Below are 25,971 nucleotides of genomic sequence, written 5' to 3'. Positions count from 1 at the left end.
AGAACAAGAAAGAAAATCATGTGCAAGTTCAGTTAGCATCGTTTCCAGGAGTCCACGGCTCTGCAGGGCGTCCTGCAAGAGCTCCGAGATCTGTGGGTATGCCAGCTTGTACTGCTATCCCTAGGGCAGAGTTTGCTCTCAAACCTGTACAGCATGCACCTTCACGTCTTCTTCAGCAGGCGCCGGGACTGCCACGTGTGGAACTTGTTGTAGGCTGTCTGCAGCATCTCTTCTATATGACTTACCAGCTGAAACGGCAAGAGGGGAAAAACAATGTCCCAGCTACTGGAAAACAGGTCCCCTCCTGTCCCCTCCATCAGCTGGATCCCTTTCATTCCCTTTCCCTCCCGCATCAGCTGGATCCCTTTCATTCCCTTTCCCTCTCCTGTCAGCTGGATCCACAGTATCAACAAGGTTGGAAGAGACCTCAAAGATCATCGAGTCCAACCTGTCACCACAGACCTCATGACTAGACCATGGCACCAAGTGCCATGTCCAATCCCCTCTTGAACACCTCCAGGGACAGCGACTCCATCACGTCCCTGGGCAGCACATCCCAATGATGAATGACTCTCTCGCTGAAGAACTTTCTCCTCACCTCCAGCCTAAACTTCCCCTGGAGCAGCTTGAGACTGTGTCCCCTTGTTCTGGTACTGGTTGCTAGAGAGAAGAGACCAACCCCTTCCTGGCTACAACCACCCTTCAGGCTGTTGTACAGAGCAATGAGGTCACCCCTGAGCCTCCTCTTCTCCAGGCTAAGCAACCCCAGCTCCCTCAGCCTCTCCTCACAGGGCTGTGCTCAAGACCTCTCCCCAGCCTTGTTGCCCTTCTCTGGACACGTTCAAGGGTCTCAATGTCCTTCCTAAACTGAGGGGCCCAGAACTGGACACAGGACTCAAGGTGTGGCCTACCCAATGCAGAGTACAGGGGCACAATGACCTCCCTGCTCCTGCTGGCCACACTATTCCTAATGCAGGCCAGGATGCCATTGGCCTTCTTGGCCACCCGAGCACACTGCTGGCTCATGTGTAGGTGGCTGTCAACCAGCACCCCCAGGTCCCTCTCTGTTTGGGAGCTCTCCAGCCACTCCAACCCCTCTGACTCCCTCTCATTCCCTTTCCCCCTTTCATCAGCTGGATCCCTTTCTTTCACTTCACCTCCTGCCGCCTTCTCCAGTTGCATTCCTTTTATTCACTACTTCTCTCCCATTCCTTCCATCAGCTGGATCCCTTTTATTCACTAAGAGTAATCTCCCTGAAGTCAGAGGTATGCCAGATGGAAGACTCAACTGCAAGGTATCTGAAGAGGGAGTAATTCATAGAGCTACTAGGCTGAGAAGGTCCCACTTAATTGTGCCGTCTGTTCTAGTGTTTAGTCTGTGACCTCTGCAAGTCTGACAGGTTGGGAGACAGTTCTGAAGCTGCTAAGTTCCACTTCTTGGTGGAAGTGAAAAATGGAACAGGACTTCTCTGTTTTGTTGTCTCACAAGTCATTTCAAATTGTGGTTCTTGACAGTTTCTGGTGTTGCTCAGAGGGCTAAGACAGGGAGAGCAGCCATGGTTAACTGGGTACTCAAATCCCTCTGCCCACTTCCTAGTTAACAAATTGCCCTCAGCTAAGAAGTAACAAAGCCAACATCTTCTGATAGTTGTGATTCAAATGATCAACATGCCCCCATGTAATGAAAGAGTATTTTTCTCCTTACATTTGTGCTTAAATACTGTTTCTGAAGTTTTTCTTGGAATGGGCAGAGCTTTGTAACCTGAAATCTTTCCAAGTTGCTCCTCATTTTCACAACCTGTAAGAGAAACAGAAACCAGCATTAGAATCACTTGCACAGAGGTTTCATTTCCTTTGAAAACCAACCAACCAACCTCCCAACACAACACTTTGTGACTAGTTTTGGGGGACACTCAGTCTCCAACAGCTCTTGAGTGTGCAATTTTGAGAGGCAAGTGCAGTGTGACTGAGAGTGCAGTGTGCCACTGTGACCAATATTACATTGTCAGGAAGCACTACAGGCAAAATGCTCCCTAAACCATCCCTGGTTTTGGTGTGGTTTTTCCTTCAAGCAAAGAAAATCCAGCATATCTGAATGCACTTCTTTATCTTTGTGATCCATATGATGTCAAAAGAAAGCATGGCAACAGGAAAAGGTGAGGATCACATAGCTGGTTGTAGATAGACATCTGCCCTTGAAAGCAGTTCTGAAGCTATGAGCTGAGCTGTTTTTGCAGTGGATAGAAGAGTAAGGAAAACTTTCTTGTAGCTGTGACTGCAGAGGTTATTATCCCTCTTAGTGCAGGGGAAGGGGGAGCTGTAGTTTGTGTGGTTTAAGCTGGCAATGAGAAACCCACAGCTGGAATAGAGCTGGCCATTCTGTTTTGAAACTGGCTACAGCAACTGCTCCTGAGGGTGGTTAACAGACATGCAGAGATTTCAAACAACAGCACCAGGAGAACTGCTGAACAAACCAGCAATGCTTCATGGTTGGTGACCTTCAGTTCTAGGGATAGGTGCTGCACTGATCTACAGCATGTATCTTAGTTCTGTCGAGCTGACTCTCACTCTAAACCATCATCAAGCCACCACAGGGCCACATCATAACCAGGGCCACATCTGGAAGCTCTGCCCCTACCTTTTCTTCTAGGAATGGTGTGTTAACAGGAAAGCAGGACCAGAAGTGTCGTAGCAGCTCCCCTACTGCCACGTACAAGTGTTTCAGTTCAGACTGAATGTCATTTGGCACCATCTCTGCAACAGGAGAAAGAGTTTTGTCACATCACTCAAAACTAACACATGAGAAATGAGAACACCAGGCTAGGGAAGGAGTTCAGCATTCTATGCTTCTGCTAGAATCACAGAAAGTTTGGCTGGGAGGGAGCACTGAGGTGCCTCAGGGCTGAAGAAGGACTATCAGCCATACCAGATCAAGTCAGATCATTTATGGCTATCTGATTGCAACCTTGTATATTACATAGGGAGAGCTGTGCTGGGCAAAGAATGGACACCAAACTTAACCCAGGATCAGAAGCAGTGTAGTTGAGCAGCTCTAACAGCGTGGCAGTACTGCCTGTGGGACCAGTACCTTCTTGTTCTCACAGCACAGTGTTAAATAGTCTGTTCTGGATGCTGTAAGCTTTCCCCCACTCTGTTTTATTGGCAATGAGAATACGGTCACAGCATGTGGAGGATGGAAAATCCAGGCAGGAACAAGGAACTGTATCCCAGATACTCAAAGAAGAAAAGTGTAACTGGATTCAAGAACAGGGAAGGAGCCACACTCATAAGAACCAGACAAAAAGCACCAACAGTCAGTGAGGATGACAGGAGCAGGGTGAGCTGAACAGTGAATAGAGAACTCTTGGACAAGGCTGTTTAAAACAACCAACCAACCCTTCCCCAAGAAAACCCCACAGGGTGGTCAGGTTCAAAGAAGTGTAGTGTAGCACCCAATATGTCAACTGGGATGGGCGAGAAAACCTCATTGCTTTCTTTCCAGTACCATAAAGAATCCACACTGGGCTTTTTCAGCTGTCTGGATCAGTTATTGCTGCTCTTCAAACCAAGTAACAGAAGTTAAACTGAAAGACTGCTAAAAAACTCCAATCTTGTGAGAACAGGGACTCATCTGCTGTGAGACCACAGAGACAGGAACTCAAACTGGCAGGAGTGTGACAAGAGGGAAAGGGGTGGTTGAAGAGAGATGTGGGGAAGGAGGCATTTCTGGTTTGCCCTTGCAGCCTACAACTGAGTCATCCTTTTTCATAGCAAGCTGTGGATTTTAAATGCAGGCTGCAGAAAAAAGCTAATTCCAGAGAATTGCCTAGACCCTGCCTCCTTAAGAGTTTTCCCAAAGGCTTTGCCTTTCTTTTCTGAAATTCAGGGGGAATTTAAATTAAAAAAAAAACCACAAAACCCAGAAAATAGAACTGCTGAAGAAGCAAAACTCATGATCTGTAAGGGCACTCAGCATCAAGTGCATCCTGCATCACTTGCTCTGTACAATTTTCTCTCACTCACTTGCCTCGGCACTGGTGTAGCCAGGACCACCCTGGTGCGTGGCCGTGGTGTTGCTTTTCTTTTGCTGCTGGGACCCAGCATTACTCCAGCTACATGTTTCCACAATTTCCTGATTCAGTGTAACATAGTCTAAGGGGCAGATGACAGGGCAGGCCAGCCAGTGCTGTACAATGCAGTCAGACAGGATTACAGTACCCTACACCCTAGAGCCTTACGGTTTATGGCTTGCTGTGTTCCACCCTGCATAAGTGCTCCTCCAGGTGACAGGGCTGCAATAGTGCTAGCAGCATCACTACTTGAAAGAACCTGAAGGGAGAAAAGGAACAAATACTCCAGATCAGCAACTGTGACAAGTAAGTTGTCTATTTAGAATAGAATTTCAGATCAGCAACAATGACTGTTACAAGCAAGTTGTATATTTAGAATAGAATAGAATTAACCAGGCTGGAAAAGACCTTTGAGATCATCAAGTCCAACCTATCACCCAACTGGAGTTCAAATACAGTGGAGCAGATTCAGTGGAAGCTCTGATGAAGAGTCTGCTCTTCTCCACAGTTAGACGCTGTGCCTCTAAGTCCCATGGCTCATGGTTTCAATGAAAGCTCTCTGATCAATTATGGACAAATAAACCTTGTATCTACCCAGTAAATAAAAAAACCTGGCTGTGCACTTGCACTGAAATAAGAGAGAGGACTACTATACAGAAAAGTGGCACATTCACAGCTGGGGCTGCCTTGCTTAGGGCCAACTCTAGATTTACTAACAAAGGAGTATCAGGTACTGGCTGGGAGGAGATTGGCTACAAGGCTTTAGTGCCCTCCAGGTGCCAGGACAGAGCTTTTCTGCTTCCCACAGTGAGATCTCCATCCTACTTATTTAGGAGTGAAAGACCTGTTCATTTATGAACCTGTTTGCTATGACCTCCTAAGACCTTTATATCCTAAACTTCAGGAGGTGGGATCAATAACATTGCCCTGTGCTTCATGTTGCATGACAGTTCTGCTTTGCTACTTTATGCCCTTCCATTTCCTCAAAGGCCATGGTAACAGCAGAATGTAACTCTGAGTAGCAGCAAGGACTTAGTTCCCTATTGTTTAGATTTTAAACACAAAAGGTATTGCTTCAAGTTGTAAAATAAATTGAATAACATAAAAAGTATTGGAGATAACAAAGAAAACTAAGCCGCTGAAATCAAGGAAGGAATTTTTTGGGGGGTGTTCTTCCATACCTGAGTTAGTTTGGGTACATATGCTTCCATTTCTTGCCTAATACTATTAAAAGAATTAATTATATCCTGACTGGTTGCATATTGCTGTGATTGAATTGGAGTTGGACCATGATAATACCTGTGAGGTGAGAAAAGGAAAGAGAAAAAGAGCATTAATAGGAGCAGGGGTAAAGGAGAGGCCAAACTCAGAGGACTGTTCTTCAGGTGTTTCGAATTGCAGCTGCTTTGTTATCTTACTGATAAAGTAATATACATTGCCACATGGGAAGAGACAGGGTTAGGGATGGTATGGCAGCAAAAGAAGAGAATCTGGGAGCAGCATTTTGCTAATGAAAAGCTGCCTGTGCCACCTAGCTCTGGGAGCATCCTTCGAATGGGGGAATTCACACCATACAGGGCTGAAGCTAAGCTAAGTGCAGTTAGGTGAGCACTATGGCATCACTCCTTTTCTGAGGTTACAGCTAAAGCTCTTAAACTGAAGTGTTTAGAAAAAGGGAGTAGCTTTTCTTTGCAATCATCATCAGGCAGGTGGCAGAAGCCTCATCCCTGCAGGCTTCTAAGGCCAGGCTGGAATGTGGCTCTGGGCAATGTGATGTAGTGTGAGGTGTCCCTGCCCGTGGCAGGGGGGTTGGAACTGGATGACCCTTGAGGTCCCTCCCAACCCTAACAATTCTGTGATTCTATCTTTATTTTCACATGTAACACATTTTCCACTGTAAGCTGCATCACAGTGCTGAACTGGGAACATAGGTCTGTTAAGACTCCCACATGTCAAAACCCTTCAGCTAGGCTTCCAGACACTTCCCTTGCTGGAAAGCAAGATGAAATCCAAACTGAAGTGGGAATTGCTTGGAAGCTGCTTGACTGGGGAGATCTTACCAGCTTCCTAAACTTAACCTAAACACACCTGGCTGTGGCACAGAGGCTAAACCAGCTGGTTCTGTGCAGGCTGCAGTGAGGGACCTGGAAGACTGAATGTGCTGGAGGAGCTGTGTGTGTGTTTTGTTAACTTACCTATCAGACTTCTTTAAGTTTAGTGCAATAGTTTTAACGCTATCGTTCTTTGTTAAATCTTCATATTCAATGGCCTCCTGCAGTTTCACCTAAAATAAGCCAAAGAATTCCACACATTACTCATGAGGACCCAGTTTGATGTGTTGTTGAGTCCTTTGATTTTTTTTTTTTTTAATCCAGCTCACCAAGTTTGAGAGGAAAGGTTACTACAACCTTAAAGGAAACAGAGGTGTGGAATGCTCCATGCCTGCTCTCCAGAGTGCCCAGTGCTGTTTGAAGTGTGCCACTTGGAAACCTTGGCACTACCCCTTTTTTTTTTTTTCCCACCCCTGCAGATTCTGGCCAAAATTTGGCAGTCCCCACCACTTCCAGATCATTCTTTGCACTGTTTATGTCCAACCATCTTCAATATCAAGCAGAAACAGTAATGATTTAATGGCTGGTGTTCAGGGGTGTAAGACTAAAACTGTTAACTGCCCAAGCTAGGTGGTGACAGAGCATAAGTGCTGAGAAAAAACAGCACAGTGATAGCAGACTTTGCACAGACAGCTGTTCTTGAAGTCTCCTACTCTCATGCTGCTCTTTCACTCCTCTTTTCACCACATTTATTCTAGTCTTAGTGTATAATTTTCTCCCCAGTAAAGATTGCAGCTTTCAGGAGGTCAAATCTGTTGACTTCCTCAACATTTAACCACCACGTGCATGCTACAACCTTTCCTCCACCACACACAGGTTTTGGGTTGCCCTGGCACTATGCTATTTAGGCTGTCAGCTCCAGCAAGAGCATTCAGTTCAGCTCTGCAGCAATTACAATGCTCTCTTCCACTCTGCAAGCTGCTATGGTTAGTCTAAAGCAGGCTGCTGCCCTGGATTTCAGTGCACCAGGTGTCACTATGCTATCAGCTGAACCTCACTTCAGCTTCTAACCTTAAGATGAAGGCTGCCATGTGCCACTTTAATTATCCCCTCTACAAACAATACACTTGATAGGTTAATACTGGTGCTTGAACACCACTACCCCTTTCAGAGGGATGTTCTCTGGAAGTTGTCAGGCACTTGGAAAAAATAACAGGGGAGGGAGGAGGAGGCAAAAATAGAACTGCAGTGAATGGGAAGAACCAGATTTCTGGGTCCACTCAGAAGCAGGCTGGAATGCTGGACTTGTGTTGGGCACTGCTGAAGAGATGCACAGAGCAATACTTCCAAGTGTAATTTCTTTGCCTCAAACAGTGGTACCAAGCGTGTGCCAGGCCCTCGGGTTCTTAGGTTAGACACTTCTAAGCAAAGCTAAGAAAGGATCATTTTAGATGCATCATAAACCAAGTATGGAACCTTCAGCAATCTTTTGAGCTTCCAGTTCCATTCCATTAGAATTGCATCAGCTAACTTTATACCTTTTTCATTGGTGGCTGAAAGAAATCTGAATCCCTGGAGTTTCCATCCGTACTGCTGGTCTCACTGTAATGGTCATTTTGTGCTTCTCTTAAAATAGAGAAACAGCATTAAGAAGAATTCACCTCACAGGAAACTTAAGATACAAGCTAGAGACAAAGTAAATACATCTGTTTCAAAAGTTTTATAGGCATGTTCACATACTGCATGTCTTTTTTTCCCCTGGTGTCTTCATTTCTAGCAGTTGATCTAGATAGAAGGAACCAGCTCCTCTAATAACTCTGCTTGTCAAGGAGGACATTCACCAGCAAGGGAGGGTGCTTCTCCCTCTCCCCAAATAGCAGCATGCCAACAATGCAACACAAAATCAGGACTAAACTAGAAATGCTCTGCAAACCTGTGCCAACCAGGTATGAGCAGAGCTAGGGGAGCCCTGAGATACTGCTGGTTTGGAGTAAGAGTTACTGTTTTGCCTCTTTCTGAACTGAGAATCAGCAACACACATTACCCAGAAGAGATCCTTTAAGGTACAGTGTTCAGCTGGTGCAAGGCACAAAGAATGACATGAGGGAGCACAGCTATACAGGAGAAAGCATTTAATTAAGGTATCTTACAGGTCAGGTCTGCAGGATTGGGGTAGAGTAGTAACCCTTTGGTGGCTGTTTATAAACCAGTTGTGAAGCAGATTTCACATCAACCCCACTTCATGCCTCTCTTAAGTTCCAGTTGTGAACTTGACTGTAAACACATGGAACCACCTGACAGGGTTATTTGGGGGTTTTTGGTCAGGGGCAGGCAGGGCATTGCACAGGGGAAATTGTTCACCTGATCCACCCATGCCACACTGGATTTTTGCTTCCTCATTTACTTACATCCATGCACCCCACTACAGGAAGCTCCACCAGACCTGTCCCTGGGAGGCAGGCAACAGAAACTCCCTGCCCCAGACCTCTGTTTGCCACACAGCAAACAGAATACTGCTTCTGCAGCCTTCACTAGAGCTACAGAAGTAAGGCAGCAACATCCTTTCCCTTTTCACCTGCTTCCTGTGATAACTCAGCTAAGGACAGCACTGCTCATCTCAGACAGCCATGAAAAGCTTTTCTGAAGTAAAATGGAACCTGAAGGCCATTTTCATTTGTGACAAAAATGAATAGAAAGGGTTGGGGGTCAGTGATTGGAGAGGTATTTTTGTTTGGGGAAACTCCTCAGAATTGGTTACCAAAAGGGCTTTTACACAGGATTGGAACTTACTGTTTCCTGAGGCCAGCTGCAAGGACCATGGCACTGTGATGATTAAAGCGTTTGATAATGGCAGCGTTGCTACTTTCTCGAGCGGATTTGGAGGCATTTGATGTAGAGGCCACTGAAGCAACACCATAGCCCTAAGAAGAAAACAGTGTTAGCTGCCTCCTGCCCAAAAACCAGAAGGACACTTCTGTCTTCCATTGAGTCAGGAAGCTTTTATGCCACCCCCCTCTGAACTCTTCTGAGTGACGCTGCCTGAAGCAGCATTTTACTACCTTGCTCCACCACCACCTTAGGTACTTGGGGGGAAATCTCTGTGGGTTATTTTATTCTTGGCAGTTTAGAGGTGTCTGAGAGAAGGAGGAAAACAAGTCTTAAGAGAGTTTTCTAAGGCCATGAGGTAAAACCAGAACTTCAGTTAAAACAAGAAGGATCACCTGTACAAAACAGATAGGCTTGGATGGCAAGTAAGAGTTACCAACTGCTTTTCTGACCTCTCTTCAGCATCTTGTGGGGCACCAGCAGCCCCCAGGCTAAATGACACCTGTCAGGAGGAAGTGATGTTGCCAGGAATCCAATCTCAAGCCTTGATGTTGGCAGTGTTCCCCAGTTACCAGCTGGCTGAAGACAACTCGCTTCACTCCATGTGCAGCAACCAGCCCCAAAGGGGGAACTAGGGCAGTTTGCAGGTTCAGTCACACCCCTCCTAAGCTCCAGCCCACTTTCACACTGGTACCTTTTGTACAACTCTTAACAAACCAACCAAAAAAAGCCCCAACCAACCCCAAAGTTAGAAATGCAGCATCACCATTAATGAAAACTCAAGAATTGGAGTGTGGGTATCATTCAGCTGCTTCACATCATGGTGCATCACTTAAGACACTTGAGTTGTACTTGGAGGCAGGCAGTGGCTCAAATTAGTTGCTATGTTATGGGATTTCAAGCTAAACAAAGAGCATTGTGTCAAGTGTCCTCAGAGTCAAGCTTAACCAAATAGCAATGTTCAAAATGAAAACAAATGCAGAGACTTTGTGCTACTGTTACAGGTTCCAGGAGGTAGGAAGAAGCTGGGGAGTCAATTTTAGACAAAAGAGAAAAAGCCACCCAAGTGGAAGGATAACTCCTTAATAAAAACAGGGAAATCTTGCCTTTAGACCCAGCACAGTAAGGCAGGCAGCCAGCTGAGGCACACAGGTCCATGGGCACAGCCTCAATTTCTTTACACACAGACAACTGTGTGCATGTTGACTACCCAACCTCTGCAGCAGCCCAGTAATTGATGTGGTATTTGTAGTTACAAAGTGGTATTTGTAGTTAGAAGAGCAAGCCAGTTTCTCCTGCAATGAAACTGAAGGGGGGCAGGGGTGTGTTGGGTTGTGTTTTTTGCCAGCTACTTACTTCATCTAATGATTTATCATCCAAAGCTGTTAAATCTATCAGGGGGTTTTTCACTCCTTGGGACACCATCGTTTTTAAACCTGTATGGGGAAAAAAAACCAAACAAACAACACCCAAAGAACCATGAAAAACTCTATCTAAACAAATAATTGGGGGGAGGTTATCAGATCATGCTTAACCTTGAAAGGAGAAGACACACAGGTTCTGCAGCTAGCCAGCTATCACTGTGAGTAAAACCTTCCCCTCTCTTCAAAGTTCCATTTTAAAACAAGCAATAAAGCTGCAAAGTCATTGTAAGAGATTGCTAATTAGTGCAGTCTTCATCAGCTTCTACACCTCATGGATACTGTTTGGTTAAAAGACATAAACTGAAGATGTAGCTGTACTAGTTGGAAGCCTTAATTGTGCCTGTTCTCCTTTTGGCACTCTCTTGCTGGCCTGCCTTGGGGTAGAATGGTTCATTTGTATCTGCTGAGAGATTTTACTTGTGAAGGGCTGTGGATCCCTCATAGAATGCTAGAACACCAGACTAAGGGATGGTGTTAAGAGATCTCAGTTCTGTTAGTGTCACAAACCTACCCCCAGAATTCACTGAAAATCTGAAGTCTGAGGCTATTTTAAGACTTCACATTAAAAAGGCTGACAGGGAAGAGGGATGGGCAGCTCCTCTGGAAAATCTTAAGCAAGAGCCACCTTTGTCTAGAACTGCAAACTGATCTGTAACAAAAGCTACAGGTTTTGTCAGTTGTGCACATACCACAGAATGATGCTGCAGGTGAAATTATCCCAGGAACTGATGGCACAGCATGGTCAACCTAGCATTACAGCACATAGAATGGCTTGGGTTGGAAGGGACCTCCAAAGCTCATCCAGTCCAACCCCCCTGCAGTAAGCAGGGACATCCTTCAATAGATCAGGCTGGTCAGAGCCTAGTCAAGCCTGACCTTGAGTATCTCCAAGGATGGGGCCTCAACTCCTTCCCTGGGCAACCCCTTCCAGTGATCCAGTACCCTCATGGCAAAGAACTTGTTCCTCATGTCCAACCTCTATGTCCTCTTCCCTAATTCCAAACCATTGCCCCTTGTCCTATCCCCTTTGAAAGAGTCCCTTCCCAGCCTTCTTGGAGGCCCCTTCCAGGCAGTTACTGTAGCATGAGTTGTAACAAAGCTTATTTCTAGTGCTACCACTTTCCAAAGTCTAATTTGTTTCCAGATCTGCACTGGCTATGAAACACAAACAGCAGCAAACCTGCAGCTAGCTTCCAATGACAACTGTGGCTTTTGCTTGACAGTTCCACAGACAAGCTGCTCCACCAAGCAAGCACATTTCTGACTTCAGCTTTGCTGGCTTGCTAGATACACCTCTTGCTGGAAGGTGGTGTGCTCTAGGGTGTAGTTAAGACCATGGCAGGTTGCTGCAGAGGCAAAGTCACCAAGCTTACCTTTTTCATCCAGTTTGGCACATTCTGCAAAGAGGTCTTTTGAGCCTGTATTGAGCCTGTCCCGGTGGAAGTAATGAGACTGAAAAAATCGTGTCCAGAATTCCTTCTCCATCATGTTATGTGGAACATTTTCTGCATATTTCATTTTGACTGTGAACAAAACCCCCCACAATGGTTATGAACTGTTTCACACATCTTTGGACATCACAGAATCACAGCACCACGGAACAGCTCAGGTCGGAAGGGACCTCAGAGATCATCTACCCTGTGGTAGAGCTTTAGGCTTCTAAATCTTCTACCCAGCTCCAGGCAGAGAAAAAGGTATCCAGGGCAAAATCTTGAACAAGAGAGCAAAGGTTTCCAGGGATCACACACTCAGTCTAAACTCAAAGTCAGCAGCTGTGAAATGCTCATTTCAATACCAGTGAAGACAGAAGCCACAGCTTTCTGCATGCCAGAAATCACTACAGAGTGGGGACACAGGGAATGCCCCTTAACCAAAAGAGGTATTTGGCACATTAAATTGGACACTCAATGTTCACAGAATCATAGAATGGCTTAGGACCATAGGCACCTTAGAGATCACCTACTCCAACCTCCCCACTATGGGCAGGGATGCCTCTCAACTAGACTCAGCTGCACAAGGCCTCATCCAACCTGGCCTTCAACACCCCCAGGAAGAAGGCATCTAAAACCACCCTGGGCAGCCTATTCCAGAGTCTCACTACCCTTCTTCTGAAGAGTTTCTTCCTAAGATCCAGTCTGAACCTACTCTCCCTCAACCTGAAATCATTCCTCCTTGTCACGCTATTCCAGGTTAAAATTCCCTTGCTGGCTTCCTTGCTTTGCCTGGTGCTGCCTTCACTCAGGCTGAGCAAATGTAAGGGCATGCAGTGGTTAAGCAGGAGCAAACAGGTCCTCTTTTATGCCCTGCAAGGCTGGCTAATGCTTTGAAAAAGAAATGCACTAGCAGTGGTCTGAACAATCTGAATTGCACGAGCACAAGAAGCCTCATTTGCCAGAGTTTTAGCTACCCTCAGTCTTTTGAGGTAGGGGCCAGAATGAACCAGTGGCAGTGCTCAGCAGAATGGCAAGGGAACAATGGCAATCAGATTATTTCCCTCCCAAAGGTGATTTAATGAGAAAAGTAACAGTTAAGAAGCTGAGGAGGGGAGTATCAGGCAAACCAGATCTCTAGTCACAAGCTGTTGCTGGGGTTTTTCCTTGTTAAACATTTAAACAGTTCAGCTTGTCTTGACCTTTTCTTTTTTGTTATATCTATATATCTATAAGATCAACAGAAGTTCAACTGTTTTAATTTAAGAAGAAGAGAGAACCCCCCAGGTTTTTGCTTCAGAAGCATGTTTTAAACACGTGCTTCTTCCCACCCTTCACATGAGGCAGGGCAGATCATCCTGAGGACTGAAGATAAGGCTCTTTGTACTCTCAGGCTCAGCTCAGACTAACATTCTACCCTTTTCATCTGAAGTCAGTAGAACACAGCTGTTAAGTGCATGTCTGTGTTAGGTCAAGCACTGCCCTTACCTGCAGGGTATGTCCGGAATATGGATTCAATGATATCTGAAGTCAAGTTGTACCTCAGACCGTTGCAGCCGTCGGTTTGAGGCCGAACGTCAGCCTAAAAGCAAAGCACACAGGGAGGAAAACCAGTCATGGCTGACTGAAGGCCTTCTGTAAGTGGAGAAGGGAAAGAACTGGCATCTTGCAATCATAGAACTGTTAGGGTTTGGAAGGGACCTCAAGGCTCAGCCAGTTCCAAACCCCCCTGCCATGGGCAGGGACACCTCACACTACAGCAGGTTGCTCACAGCCACATCCTGGCCTGGCCTTAAAAACCTCCAGGGATGAGGTTTCCACCACCTCCCTGGGCAACCTGTGCCAGTTTCTCACCACCCTCATGGGGAAGAACTTCCTCCTACCATCCAATCTGAATCTACCCATTTCTAGTTTTGTTCCATCCCCCCCAGTCCTATCACTCCCTGACACCTTAAAAAGTCCCTCCCCAGCTTTCTAGTAGCGCTCTTCAGATCCTGGAAGGCCACAAGAAGGTCTCCTTGGAACCTTCTCTTCCATATTCTCCTGCAGATCATCTTCTTCCTCCAATAATCCATAGGAGATTTGATCACAAATGGGTATTTTTGGCAGAGGAATTGGAAGAAGATGCATCAATTACTCCTTGCTTAAATCCTTATTACTTAAAGGACAATTCCCCAGGGAGAGTGCAAGCTTTGGAAGATGAAAAGCCACGACCACTGTCAGTCAAAAGGAGGGATGCTTGGTTTTAACATATCCTTGTTTCAAAGTGCCAATAGGGATGTTTACTGGACATGCCTCATCTTCATTCAACAGTTCAGCTAGTGAATAATCAGTGATGATAAAGAAGGGACAAAAAGAGGATTTATGGCTCTTACATCTTATGGCCTTATACATGAAAATATACTTGATAAATAAAAGTGAATTTAGAAATTGAGGGTAAGTAAGCAAGGACTTGCAAGTTGGATCTCAGTGGTCTCTTCAGGAGCAGGTCTGGAGCAGGCAAGTGCTCAGCCCAGTTCTTAGTAACAGTAAAAATTGTGTATGTGATGGCATATGCTGCCCTGCTTCTCTTCCTCCTCCTGTACACCTGAATCCTAGCTTTTGCACCACCTTCTTCCTACAGAAAGACTCGCTCTGAGCAGAGCCAGTTCCTTAACCTTGAACTGGGATATCTTAACATCAGAAGCTTTCTTCTCCACAAATGCAGAGTACACAAGCACAACCTCACTTTTGAAGGTTTGTGGCTTTTGGTTGGTTGGTTTCAATGTTAAGGTGTAAGGATAATGGGAGACAGGAAAGCAGAGCAATCAAGTTCATTTGGTAACAGATTCAGGTATTTCTAGAGGGAAAAACCCAACTGTTTTTTACAGCAGCCAAGTCATAGCCCCCAACTCCTCTTTCCCCCCTAAACCCTTGATGTATGCACAATAATTGCAAAGCTGGAAATGGGATTCTGGCTAAAGAGTCAGAATCTGTGTGACCTTTGCTGCAGAAGCAGAAACATGTCTCTGTGGGAGGAATCTGAAGGTTGTACCCAGATTACTTCTAGACTGCACTGAGATTACTGAAGCATGGCTTCTGCAAATGCATAACAGAGCAAAGCTGGGGAAAAAAGAGAGTTAAAAAGAGCTTTCAGACAGAGAAGCTGTTTTTCAAGTAGCTGAAAGCATGTACTGGTTTAAAAAAACACCAAACTGGGGAGGGAGCAAAACCTTTTGTGTGGAAATTCTCTGCAGTTTCATTTCTGCCTGTCAAGCTGCAACAGATGCTCTTTTAATACACCCTGTAATCTTGGGACTGCAAGCTCCCTGTTACTCCTGTTTTATGGGAGGCAGTGCAGCAATACAAACAATACCTGCCTGTTCATAGAATGGCTGAGGTTGGAAGGAGCCTTGCAGGTCATCTACTCCCAACAGTTTCAAGTTCAAACTGAGCACTTGAAATAGACAAAGCTTAAAGGTTTGCAGATTTGCACAAAACTTTACTCTTGTTTACACTTGCAGTTGTCTAACACGTGGAGAGAGGTTGTGGAACCAGGTAAAGGCATTAAAGTATAGGCAATAAAGTACATGAGAAGAACTCTTTGAGTTTCCCCCACTTGTTTGCTCCCCAATGCTTGAAGTTAGAGGTTCAACATACCAGGAACGCTGCAGAGATGCCCACATCCTGCTTGCTAGGTGCCGCAGAATTATCCCCTGCGTTCAGGCTTAAACGGTTGGCCCAGAATTCTTCAGCACTGATTACTTGGCTCACAACAAGGTCTTTATAGAGCTGAAACAAAACAGGATCTTCTTGCAGCATTCTGGTAAAAGAATGTAGTGAATAGAATTGAAACGCTGCAGAATCGGCCCCTGGGATTTCCATCGCTAACGTAGAGCTCACAAAAGGAACAGACACAAACTTGGCTTTCAGAACGCTGTGCAGCCCTCAACACAACCACCAACAGCAAGAGCTCTGTTTGGTTCAGAACATTCAGATAAAAAATGTGTGAGGAGTAGCACAGAAAGCAGTTAATGCCCAAGAAAAAGTTAATGGGGGGTTCATTGTCTTGTCCTAATTACTCCGTGGTGCTCTCGTGTCTTTGCACATCCAGGATTGGAGTCTCCTGAACTGTAAAAGCCTCTATGGATTTTCTTGGTCTTCCATAAGAAAGGGGGTGGGGGAAGGAGGTGTCAGCACTATCCAGTTCTTGTTTAAGATCTTAAAATTCAGGAATCATAGAATCAATAAGGTTGGAAAAGACCTCAAAGATCATCAAGCTCAACCTGTCACCCAACACCTCATGACTACTAAACCATGGCACTGAGTGCCACGTCCAATCCCCTCTTGACTGAAATTTTTGTGCCTCATCTACTGCAAATAAAGCTAATGAAGCCCTCTCACTAGACTTGGGCTTCTAATGGTCCAATGGGCCCCTCAGTTTAGGAAAGATGTTGACTTGCTGGAAGGTGTCCAGAGAAGGGCAACAAAGCTGGGGAGGGGTCTGGAGCACAGCCCTGTGAGGAGAGGCTGAGGGAGCTGGGGTTGCTTAGCCTGGAGAAGAGGAGGCTCAGGGGAGACCTTCTTGCTCTCTCCAACTCCCTGAAGGGAGGTTGTAGCCAGGTGGGGCTTGGTCTCTTCTCCCAGGCAAGCAGCACCAGAACAAGAGGACACAGTCTCAAGCTGCGCCAGGGGAGGTTTAGGCTGGATATTAGGAAGCAATTTTTCATAGAAGGAGAGATTGGCCATGGGAATGTGCTGCCCAAGGAGGTGGTGGAGTCACCAGCACTGGAAGTGTTTAGGAAGAGACTTGATGGGGTGCTTGGTGCCATGGTTTAGTTGATTAGATGGTGTTGGATGATAGGTTGGACTTGATGATCTCAAAGGTCTCTTCCAACCTGGTCTATTCTATTCTATTCTAACAGATTGTGACTGAGCATGTGTAGGAGGAGGTTGTTTTCAGATAACTTTGGAAGGCTATAGGGAAGATTTGCCTTTGCTCCAGTTAGAGAGGGCTATGTTTTGTCTTTGACTGAAAAGAATGTAAACACCTTGTAACTGAAGGAGAGAAACTAGGCAGAATTTGGTTGGATGTGTTGAAATACTGTTTTGTTATTTTGACCTATTTATGCCTTAATTACACCCATGCCAGTAGAAAATAACCAACTGAGATGTGACCCATGTGCCTTCTGACAGACTAGATAATGTTGCTGTATAAAGTAATAAAGGTCTTTGCCAGCTTACATCTTGTCCTGGAAGCACTGCTCAGGGTGATTTGAACATCTATAGAACAACAAAGCTGGAAGCTGTGCTCCAGATAAATAGACCAACTATAGTATAACAAAAGGTGACCCTGATGAGTGGAGATGTGGCTTGTGTGTAACTAGGAATAGAATAGAGTAGAAAAGTAGTAGAATAGAATTAACCAGATTGGAAAAGACCTCAGAGGTCATTGACGCCAACCTATCACCCAACACCATCTAATCAACTAAACCAGGGCACCAAGCACCCCATCCAGTCTCTTCTTAAACATCACCAGTGATGGTGACTCCACCACCTCCCTGGGCAGCACATTCCAATGGCCAATCACTCTTTCTATGAAGAACTTCTTCCTCACCTCCAGCCTAAACCTCCCCTGGTGCAGCTTGAGACTGTGTCCTCTTGTTCTGGTGCTGGTTGCCTGGGAGAAGAGACCAACGCCCACCTGGCTTACAACCTCCCTTCAGGCAAGCTCTTTGTGCTGTGTGGCAAAATGCTGCACACAAAGATTCAGAGCTAAGGCTGCTCTGTACTCAGCATTAAAGCTGTTGCAAATAAGGCATGCAGCCTAGAGAAACTACCTGGTAAGTAGTGCCAAAGCAGCCTGCACTGCTGTAGACCCTAGTGGTTGCTACAGTACTGGAACCAGTTAAGCCTGGGTGTGTCAGAGCTCCAGCACATGGGCTCCTGCCCTTCTGCTGGGAAAACTCCTTGTAAAGATTCAGTCTGCCCAATGAGGCAGCACTCCTGTGATTGAAACCCCAGCTTTAACCTGCCTAAGTTCCAGGCCACAACAGTCTATGGGAATGGAAAGTAGTAGCTACAGGTTTCACAGCAGATGCTGGAACGAAGTGCAGCTCATCTGGGGAGAGCCAGAGAGGGGTGCTCTATGGCCACAAGGACTGGTTTAACACAAACATTTTAAAGGAACAGAAGTGTATGCTAGAAGCCTTTTTGGGAAAAGGACTCAGGTCCTTCTCAAGCCTTTTACTTTTAGAATAAACATCCTGTATGTCAAATAACAAACAAACTGCATCTCAAGTGGGGTGGGGGGGAACACTCAGCAGTTTGGTTGAGTATATAAAGCACCAGGAAAGATTTGAGAGGGGGAAAACACTCAGCAGTTTGATAGAATATATGAAACACCAGGAAAGATTTGAGGGGGGAAACAAAACCAAACAACAATTAAACCAAATTAAAATCACAAATCAAGGCAGAAGATAGTTGCTGGAAAAGAAAGGAAAAGGAAAATGCAGCTTTTCTAAGCAGTACATATATACTTAGGGAGACTATGAAGAGGCAGACTGCCAGAGGGGTGCTTTCATCTCACAGCCATGGATAGCAAAGCCTGGGTGGCAGCTGGGGCTGGCTGCCTCTACACCTCAGGAACGTGTCAGTGAGAACAGAAGTGTAGTCTCAACATGTTCCAGTTATGTAAGGCTCAGGGAACTGCCTCTAAACTGGAAGTGGAGAGATTTTTACCAGGGAAACAAATGCCCTATCACTTTTGTTGCAGTACCAACTGCTAGCAGAAATACACTGTAGTTAGGAAACAATTTAAAGACACCCAAAAAGCTGAGGGCTTCTTTACCTGTTCTTCTCCTCAAGTTCTTTGTTAGCTTTCCTTTTGAACTTGGGCAACAGCTGTTGAAGAAGATCCTTTACTGCATCTCGCTCCTTCACTGCTGTGCTTTCATTGGAGAAGTGAAAGTTGGTTGTGTCCCCTGCATGCAATACTAGCTGGAGCTGAATTTTAGCTTTACCTTCTGGACTGATTTTCTGGCCTAGATAACAGAGAGCATTAATTAGCAGCAGACAGTAAGCTTAGACAAGAAACTCCCCCCTAGAGTATTTGCTTGTATCAGTTATCCTCTTCATCCAATCAATACCGTTACCCTGTGTGTGAATTCCAGCTGTCAAAGTGGAACAGTCAGTCTTCCCCTTGAATTAGTCTGAACCCTGCTCCTTGCTCTCTTTAAAACACAAGACACAGACACCAGTAGCTTACTGCTCAATATCCTTCAGCTACTGATCAAGAGCCCTGATTAATCTTTGCATTCCCCACATCCTCCATTAGAAAATGGCTGCAAATCAGATGGTCATCAGCTGGACACTTGAACCTGGTACCAGTCCAGGCTGCTGCTGAAAGGTGACAACCTCATTTCCCCTTTCCACTTCTTCCTGCTGCCTTACTTGTAAGATGTTGGCATTCATGCAGCAAGCCAATCCATGAGACTGACCCACTGAAAGTAACCTCCTTTTGTTTTTCCAGCTGGACCAATTCCCACAGAGGGGCAGAGGCAGGGTGGGGTAAGAGTACTTCTGCTGGCAGCAAAAGCAGGCTGGTTTCAAGTGGTGTGACAAGCATCTTTAGCCACCAGTATTCCCAAAGTCCATCACCCATGCCTCCAAGGTGCTATTACACCCTCATGACTCACAAGAGAAACCTAACTCCTGCTGCCTTTCTTGTAACCAGAGGGAGCAGAGGAAAGGACAGCTGTGTTTATGGGCTGTTGTGCTACGCTGACTTCAGTGTGGCACAAAAATGGCACTAACCTAACTCTGAATCTTGCCCCTTTCTCCAGTGCAAGTGGGAGACAGGAACCAGATGTCACCACTAAATCATCATCTCCATTACAAATTTACCTCTCAATATTAGATGACAAAAAAGAGCACCTTTCATCCAAGTAACAGACTTCAATAAACAGCTAAATAAAACCTTCACAAAGTTGTACTATAGGTGAACAGAGCTTTAAAACTCCTTAGCACATCTGTATCTAAGGAGACACTGCACTACTTCTGATTCATCACACTTCTGATCATGCTGCAGTGCTTGTATGTGCCTTTAAACAGCCATCATCACTAAACCTTTTCCATGCAACTTACTTTCCATTCCTTCTTCTGGCATTACAGCACATGGCATAGGAGCACTAACTGAAGCCAGAAAGGCAGCATGCTCTAGGCATTTGCTGTCCAGTTCTCACTTGCATGTACTCTGCAATAGGAAATGCTGATTTGGATGGTCACCTGTTAGGCCAAATTCCAGAAGCTAGCACTCCTGAAGCTATGGTCTGCTGGAGGAAAACCAGCCAGCAAGGTTTGGTTTACATGAAAACTGAAACATCTGTAGCTGGCTAGTTCACCACATGCCATTCCAGATAGCTTCTGTGTTCTAACACAGAAAAGCCTATACCCTTCCTCAACCCTCCTCCCACCCTTCTCTCCACAAGCATGTGGCAAAGATGACTTCCAGTTCAACTTGCAGTAGAAGTTTATCCAAAGTTAGCAGCAAATGCAGTACAGCATCTGAAGGCCACAGAAGCTGTACAGTAGCATCCCTCATGAACTGGTGATCCTTCACCACGCCCCTGATTTCTGCCCCTATACAGAGTAACCTGGTTAAACCTTCACAGCCTCCCTAACTTACCTGCTGGTGTTTCATGGCAAATTCAGGTTTGGGTTGTATTTAAGTGTTTATTGAACTACTGCTTACTGCCACTGGAGTAGGAAAAGAGCTGACTTACATTTGATGTCTGCATACATATGGCTGACTGTGAATCGGTCCTTGCCTTCAGGTGCCCATGCGATCCTTTCAGCCATAAGGTAGAGAGCTCCATCCTGCTTCTTCTGACGAACCTTCTTTACAATCAGTAAGACTTCTTCAGATGATGTTGCCATTGTGGCTACCAGGAGCTATTAGGAACACACAGTTGAGCTAATTAGCATCATGATTTCTGCTGCAGCTCTTTCACTACTCCTGCCTGTACCCAAGAAAGGCAACCCACATTCACTCGTTCGTGCCCACACCGTATCTGAAACGTGCTGCCACATAAACAGCATCCCCTCTGTCAGTGAAACCAGCAGTTTAAACAGAATACTGCCAGTTACATCAAAAATGAATCCAAAGGCATTGCTGATGCTGGGTTTGCTTCAATAAAAGGCCAGCAAAGCTTACATTTAAACTGATAACCCAGTTTTCCTGTTCCTTTACTGGTTTTTCCAAGTTCAGAAGGGTACTGAAGCTAAGCCTGACATCAATTCCACATTTCCTCTGGCATTTGGCAGCCATTCCCTTCTTCAGTGTGAATGGCAGATGTTAAGTCATTTCAGAAAAGGGAAGAATACAAGGTATGTGAAAAAGCAGCACAGATTTGCAGTTCTCTGTGATAAGGTGCAGCCACACTCCTGTGTGCTTCCCAAAGCTCAATGTTTTGTACACTTGATTCCAGCTGGCCAGTTCACTCTTCCTCTCCCCTAAAGTCCAAGGGACTAATGTCATACCTACATCAACACACTGGTGGTTTTAATCACCAGTCTCTCACATCAACAAGCCCTTTGAGGCTTGCTGCATTCTTCTCCCCAGCAGCCACTGTCATTCCTCCCTGCAGGTTCACCCTTACATTTCCCAGGAGATTAAGAAGACTGCAGCAGGATCACACTCCACAAACCCACTGTCCTACACTTACCAAAAATGTGCATCTTTGCTCTGCTTGCTGCAAAGGTTTAGTCTGTCCAACTGCTGTATTTTGTGCACCATAAACTTTACTACTGACACATAAAATGGTATTTTAAAATGCTGAGCCTCCTCTTTCCTCTGCTTTAGAACACCTCTAATATTTCCTGGGCCCTGCATGCAACACAGCACAGCATTCACTTCAGCAGAAGTCTTCAAAATCCCCCAAAATGAGTGAAGTAAAACACTAAATGGAAAGAACAGCCAAAGGGCTCTGTGCTCGAGCTTTGCTCCTTCACCATTTCAGCCACGCAAAGCTTTGCCGAAGCCTTCGGCGATGCCGAGCTGAACGTGGGCTTTCACATCAGCACCACTGCAGCAGGCACAGCACACACTGTGCCACAGCCAGAGCAGCCCTGCTAATACTTCTTTCTCAAAGAAAACTGCATGGCATGACTGCAGCACCTTTTCCTATGATAAATCCATCACAGGCTCCCCAGCAGCGTTACTCTCTTCCAGTGCTATTGACGCTATCATTCTATGTAGAGCTTCCTGGAGTCGCTCATCAGCACCTTATCCTTCCCAGAAAAGGGCAGCTGGCCACACACTGTAACTGACTGGAAAAAAGGTATGCAAGACCAAGGATTTTGACTTCCCCCCTCCTCCCTTTGTTACTTTACAATCCTCTAAGGTCATTGTTATCCAGTGCAGCAGAGACAAAGCCACAGAATACAAAGGAAATAAACTGGTACTGAACTGGAAGAAAAAGGAGAGCATTTCCAGAGTCAGGCTCATTCTGATGCAAGCTGCTTTGCTTTTCTACCATGCCTATTTCACCCACCTACAACCAGTCTTTCAGCTCTGGCAGAAAAGGATCAGCAGCTAGCAACTTCTCCTTTACAGCCATGGTGCTTCCAGCACAGTGCCCTGCAGTGTGCAATCCATGAGCACACAATTATCCCACAAGTGACTTGTCCTACCTTCTGGGAGAGTGAACACACTAGCTCGCTGCTGTTCTTGCTTTATCTCATTGCTGTGCTTCCTTTCTCATGCAGTGATTTAGGGGTGGCAGCAGGATGACACGACTCACAAGCACAGTAAGCATTACCCAAAATGGGCAAAACCTTGGAGAAAGAATAAAAGATACTAATAACCAGGATTTAGGGAAGTTACTGCCTGTCACTAATGCACACAAAATGGCTTCTTGTAACAAGAAATAAAGGGAGAATTCTGAAACAGAAATCTTGCCTCTCTGCTGGAAGAGTATGAGGCTGGTCCCCTACTCACTGCAGAGGGGAAGAGTGTGTCTGTGCTAAACACACTCAGGCACGCCAGTCTCTTCTTCTTTTTGGACTCTTAAGGTTTTAGCACACAGAAGGGTGAGAGCCAGCAATGCTCTCTCCATGCCTGCCCAAAACTCAGAGCCTCTGCATTTAAGTTTCCAGGAGTCAGTATTGCAGATGATGACACTGCTGCTCTAAGGGGCAATGACTGCAACATGCAGGCAGGGAAAAGCTGCTGGTTTACAGCTTTACAGGATCATTTTAATCTGCTGCTAAAAGAGTTCTTCAGCTGCAGATTTTGGAAGACAGAGCTTTCTCTAAGTATCTTCCAGAACAGGGAAGTCAGACACATTATTTTAAACTCTTCAGTGGTAGAGCTTTTGAAGTGATGGTTAAGAGTTGATGGATGGAACACTGGTTCTAGCCCATGGGGTATGACTTGTCATCAAGCCTGTCTTGAGGATGTCAGTTTCAGCTGCAATTACAACTGGCAAGGTCTATCAGGAAGATTAAGTGTGAGCATACAACACACAATAAAAGGGTCCTGTTTGCTTAACCACCCAGAAGCCTCCTAGCCCTGTGAGAGTGAAAAAAGCTTCAGGAAATACCATCAAATTCCAACAGTTACCCTTCCTCTAACACAGCAGCTCTTCCTAAACACCTCTAAACCGAGGTACTTCTTTCCCCTGTTCCTTACAACACCTGTCCTGAGCACCCTTCACTACCAGCACTTCAGTTTCTTCCCACGTGGTTTTTTGGGGTTCTGAGCAGAAATGAAGAGAACTTTTACACGTTTCAATAACCCCGACTTGGGCAGGCTAGGCACGGGGTGGCAGGGGAGCTCTGGCAGACTCGATGCAGGCCTTGCTGCTAGGTTTCCACTCCCCACAGGGAACAGCAGAATGTCTACGCCAATGGCCCAGCCCGAACCGCAGTGCCATGGGTAGGCAGCCAGGCCCCGACGGTTCGGCTGCACAGCCCAGGGATCCCAGGGTGGGGTCCGGGAGCTGACAAGAGTGGGCAGCAGCAACCTGTCAGAGGATCACTGCTCACAGAACGGGGAGGCCTGTGCGGTGCCGTTTGTCCTGCACACTGGCGACCAGTGCAGCGAGCAGAGAAATGCCCTGAACCCGCCTGAAGGGTCATCCCCGGCCTCTCTTTGCCTATATGGGGATGGGTGCTTCGGACTGCGGACAAATAGGCCCGAGGGTATCTCGGACGACCTCGGTGGGCTCTGTTCGGCTGCTGGCGTGCCCGGCAGAAGGTGGCCGCTGCCCTGGAAGGCGGATCGAGGGCACCTCTTTGTCTGTCGCCCGCACCCGCAACCAAGCACCCGGTGCCCCCCCCCGCCACCATCCCACCGGCGTAGCGCTGCCATCTTTCCACCGCCCCCTCCCCGGGGGCCGCGGAAAGACAGCTGCCGCCACGCTTCAGTCCCTTTCCTCACGGAACCCCGGGCCCCGCCAGGCCGCCACTGCCGCGGTGGGGAGCAGGTAGAGAAGAACGGGAGGCCAAAGGCCGCCGCAGCACGCCTCACCGAGCCGCCGCAGGACCGGGCCCGCCGCAGCGGTCCCCAGCAGGCGCTGCCCTGTCACACCGAGGAGGGAACTGCGAGGGCAGCGCGGCCGTACGGCGGATCGGGCCCCGCTGGCCCCCACACACCCACGAGTAGAGTGCCCGGCACCACCACCTCCCCGTCCCCCGCGCCAGCGGGCACCTTACCGTGCGGGCAGTGGCGGAGACCAGCTCCGGGCCGGCGTGCTGGCCGCTGCCGGAAGGAGGGGCCCGGGGCGGGAGCGGGCGCTACGGGGGTCGGGCCGCCGCCGCCGGGGCCATGGGGCGGGCAGGGGTGGGCACGTGACCGGAACAAGCCGCGGGGCGCCGGGAGGGCGGGGAGGGGCCGGGCCCGCCTCACGTGACGAGGGAACAAGCCGCCACGCGTGGCCGCACGGTCACGTGACGCGGGCCGGTCCCCCTCCCGCCCCCTCCGCGCTCACGTGACAGTCCCTCCCCCGTCGCCATGACAGTAGCGGCGGAGGGGGGAGTGACGCGGCAGTAAACAGCGCCACCGCCCCCCTTACCCACCCCCTCGCCGCGCAGCGCCCGGCCCTTCCCGTGCCCCGCCGTCACCCGGCCACGCGGTACGCAGGCCCCGTTCGTCCCCCGCCATCGGCCCCAGCGGCCCGGCTGCTCCTCTCCTAGGTCGGCGGCGCCGCCGCCACCGCGCTGCGGGGGAGGGGCCTCCCCTCGGCAACGGCCCGCGGCGGGAGGGGGCGCCGCGCGTCAGCGTCACGTGGCCGGGGCAGGCGGGCGCACGTGACGCAGCTTCCTCTCGCGCGGGCGCGCCCGGCATGACGCAGCACGAGCGTCCCCGCCTCTCGGCGGATCACGTGCCGCGAGGTTCGGGGCGGGGCCACGGCTGGTGGCGTAGGGGAGTGGGCGGGGCCCGCGGGCAGCAGAGGCGGGCTCGGGCCGGCGGACCGCGAGCGGGCGGGGCTTCTTGGCAGCACGGTCTGCGGCCCCGCAGTAGGACTTGGCTCTCCTCCGCTCTCCTTCCTGGGGGAGACCGACCTGCTGACGGTGTGCGTCTGAGGGAGGAGAGGCCGTCTGGGTTCCAGAGAGTCGCTGTTACCGCCGTTCCCGTGACTTCCTCCGTCCCAGTTCCTGGCAGGAGGCCTGTCCAGCGGTAGCTTTTGCTGCCGCCGCTTTCGTAGCGCTGCTGCGTGCGCCGCTGCTCGCCGGTAAGGTTCCCTGGCATCCGTTCCTTGGTGCCGGCATTCGGTGCCCCGCCCAGGCCTTCGGGAATCCTCGGGGCTCGGTCCGTAGGGTGCGGCGGGATCAGCGGCATCCCTGCCCGCCCGGGCCGGACAGCTGCTGCTGCGCGGGGTGGGATTCTCCCGAGCTCTAAGCGGTACCTGGCTTCACTCCGCCGCTCTCGCAGGAGCAGGTGGAGTGGCTGTGCTCTCTCCGGCGGGAGCTGGCAGGCGGGCAGCGAGTGCTCAGCGCTGGGGCGGACGCCAGCCGCTTGCTGTTTTCCGAGAAATGATTAAAATCTCGGGTTTTCTGCGACCTTCTTTGCGATAGGACGTGTAAAACGGGCACTGGGGTGGCGTTCTGGGCCACATACTCTAATGCAGAACTTAAACGATGCTTTTAAAGCCACCAGAGACTGTCCAGACTTTATCGCTGGGGTAGG

The 25,971-nt window shown here is 47.9% G+C and overlaps 1 protein-coding gene across 2 annotated transcripts; it reads right to left on the bottom strand.

Annotated features, from left to right (window-relative positions):
• On the bottom strand, positions 1 to 25,107 carry GTF2H1 (general transcription factor IIH subunit 1). 2 transcript variants are annotated; one of them, XM_054171684.1, is made up of 16 exons: positions 24,498 to 25,107; positions 22,473 to 22,616; positions 20,564 to 20,732; positions 18,631 to 18,823; positions 15,441 to 15,603; positions 13,290 to 13,383; positions 11,745 to 11,894; positions 10,304 to 10,383; positions 8,912 to 9,042; positions 7,660 to 7,747; positions 6,266 to 6,354; positions 5,252 to 5,369; positions 4,239 to 4,329; positions 2,639 to 2,754; positions 1,706 to 1,798; positions 1 to 248 (listed from the first exon to the last, which is right to left on the bottom strand). In XM_054171684.1, exons 3-16 carry the CDS (start codon positions 20,715 to 20,717, stop codon positions 162 to 164), a joined length of 1,647 nt encoding a protein of 548 aa, XP_054027659.1. In that variant the 5' UTR covers positions 20,718 to 20,732; positions 22,473 to 22,616; positions 24,498 to 25,107; the 3' UTR covers positions 1 to 161. The 2 variants fall into 2 exon arrangements, with proteins under 2 accessions (XP_054027659.1, XP_054027658.1); XM_054171683.1 differs by lacking the exon at positions 22,473 to 22,616.
• Positions 25,108 to 25,971: the final 864 nt, after the last annotated feature.

This window comes from Dryobates pubescens, chromosome 22, assembly GCF_014839835.1.
Source record: "Dryobates pubescens isolate bDryPub1 chromosome 22, bDryPub1.pri, whole genome shotgun sequence".
NCBI classification, from domain to species: Eukaryota; Metazoa; Chordata; class Aves; order Piciformes; family Picidae; genus Dryobates; species Dryobates pubescens.
This window is presented reverse-complemented; position numbering and strand designations above follow the sequence as displayed.

Excerpts from the sequence above, each read along its gene's own strand:
- GTF2H1 (XM_054171684.1), bottom strand. The coding sequence starts at position 20,717 with ATGGCAACATCATCTGAAGAAGTCTTACTGATTGTAAAGAAGGTTCGT. Across the intron at positions 5,370-6,265 it reads AACTTAAAGAAGTCTGATAG|GTATTATCATGGTCCAACTC; the intron begins GTAAGTTAACAA and ends CTCACCTCACAG. Across the intron at positions 1,799-2,638 it reads CACCATTCCTAGAAGAAAAG|GTTGTGAAAATGAGGAGCAA; the intron begins GTAGGGGCAGAG and ends TTTCTCTTACAG.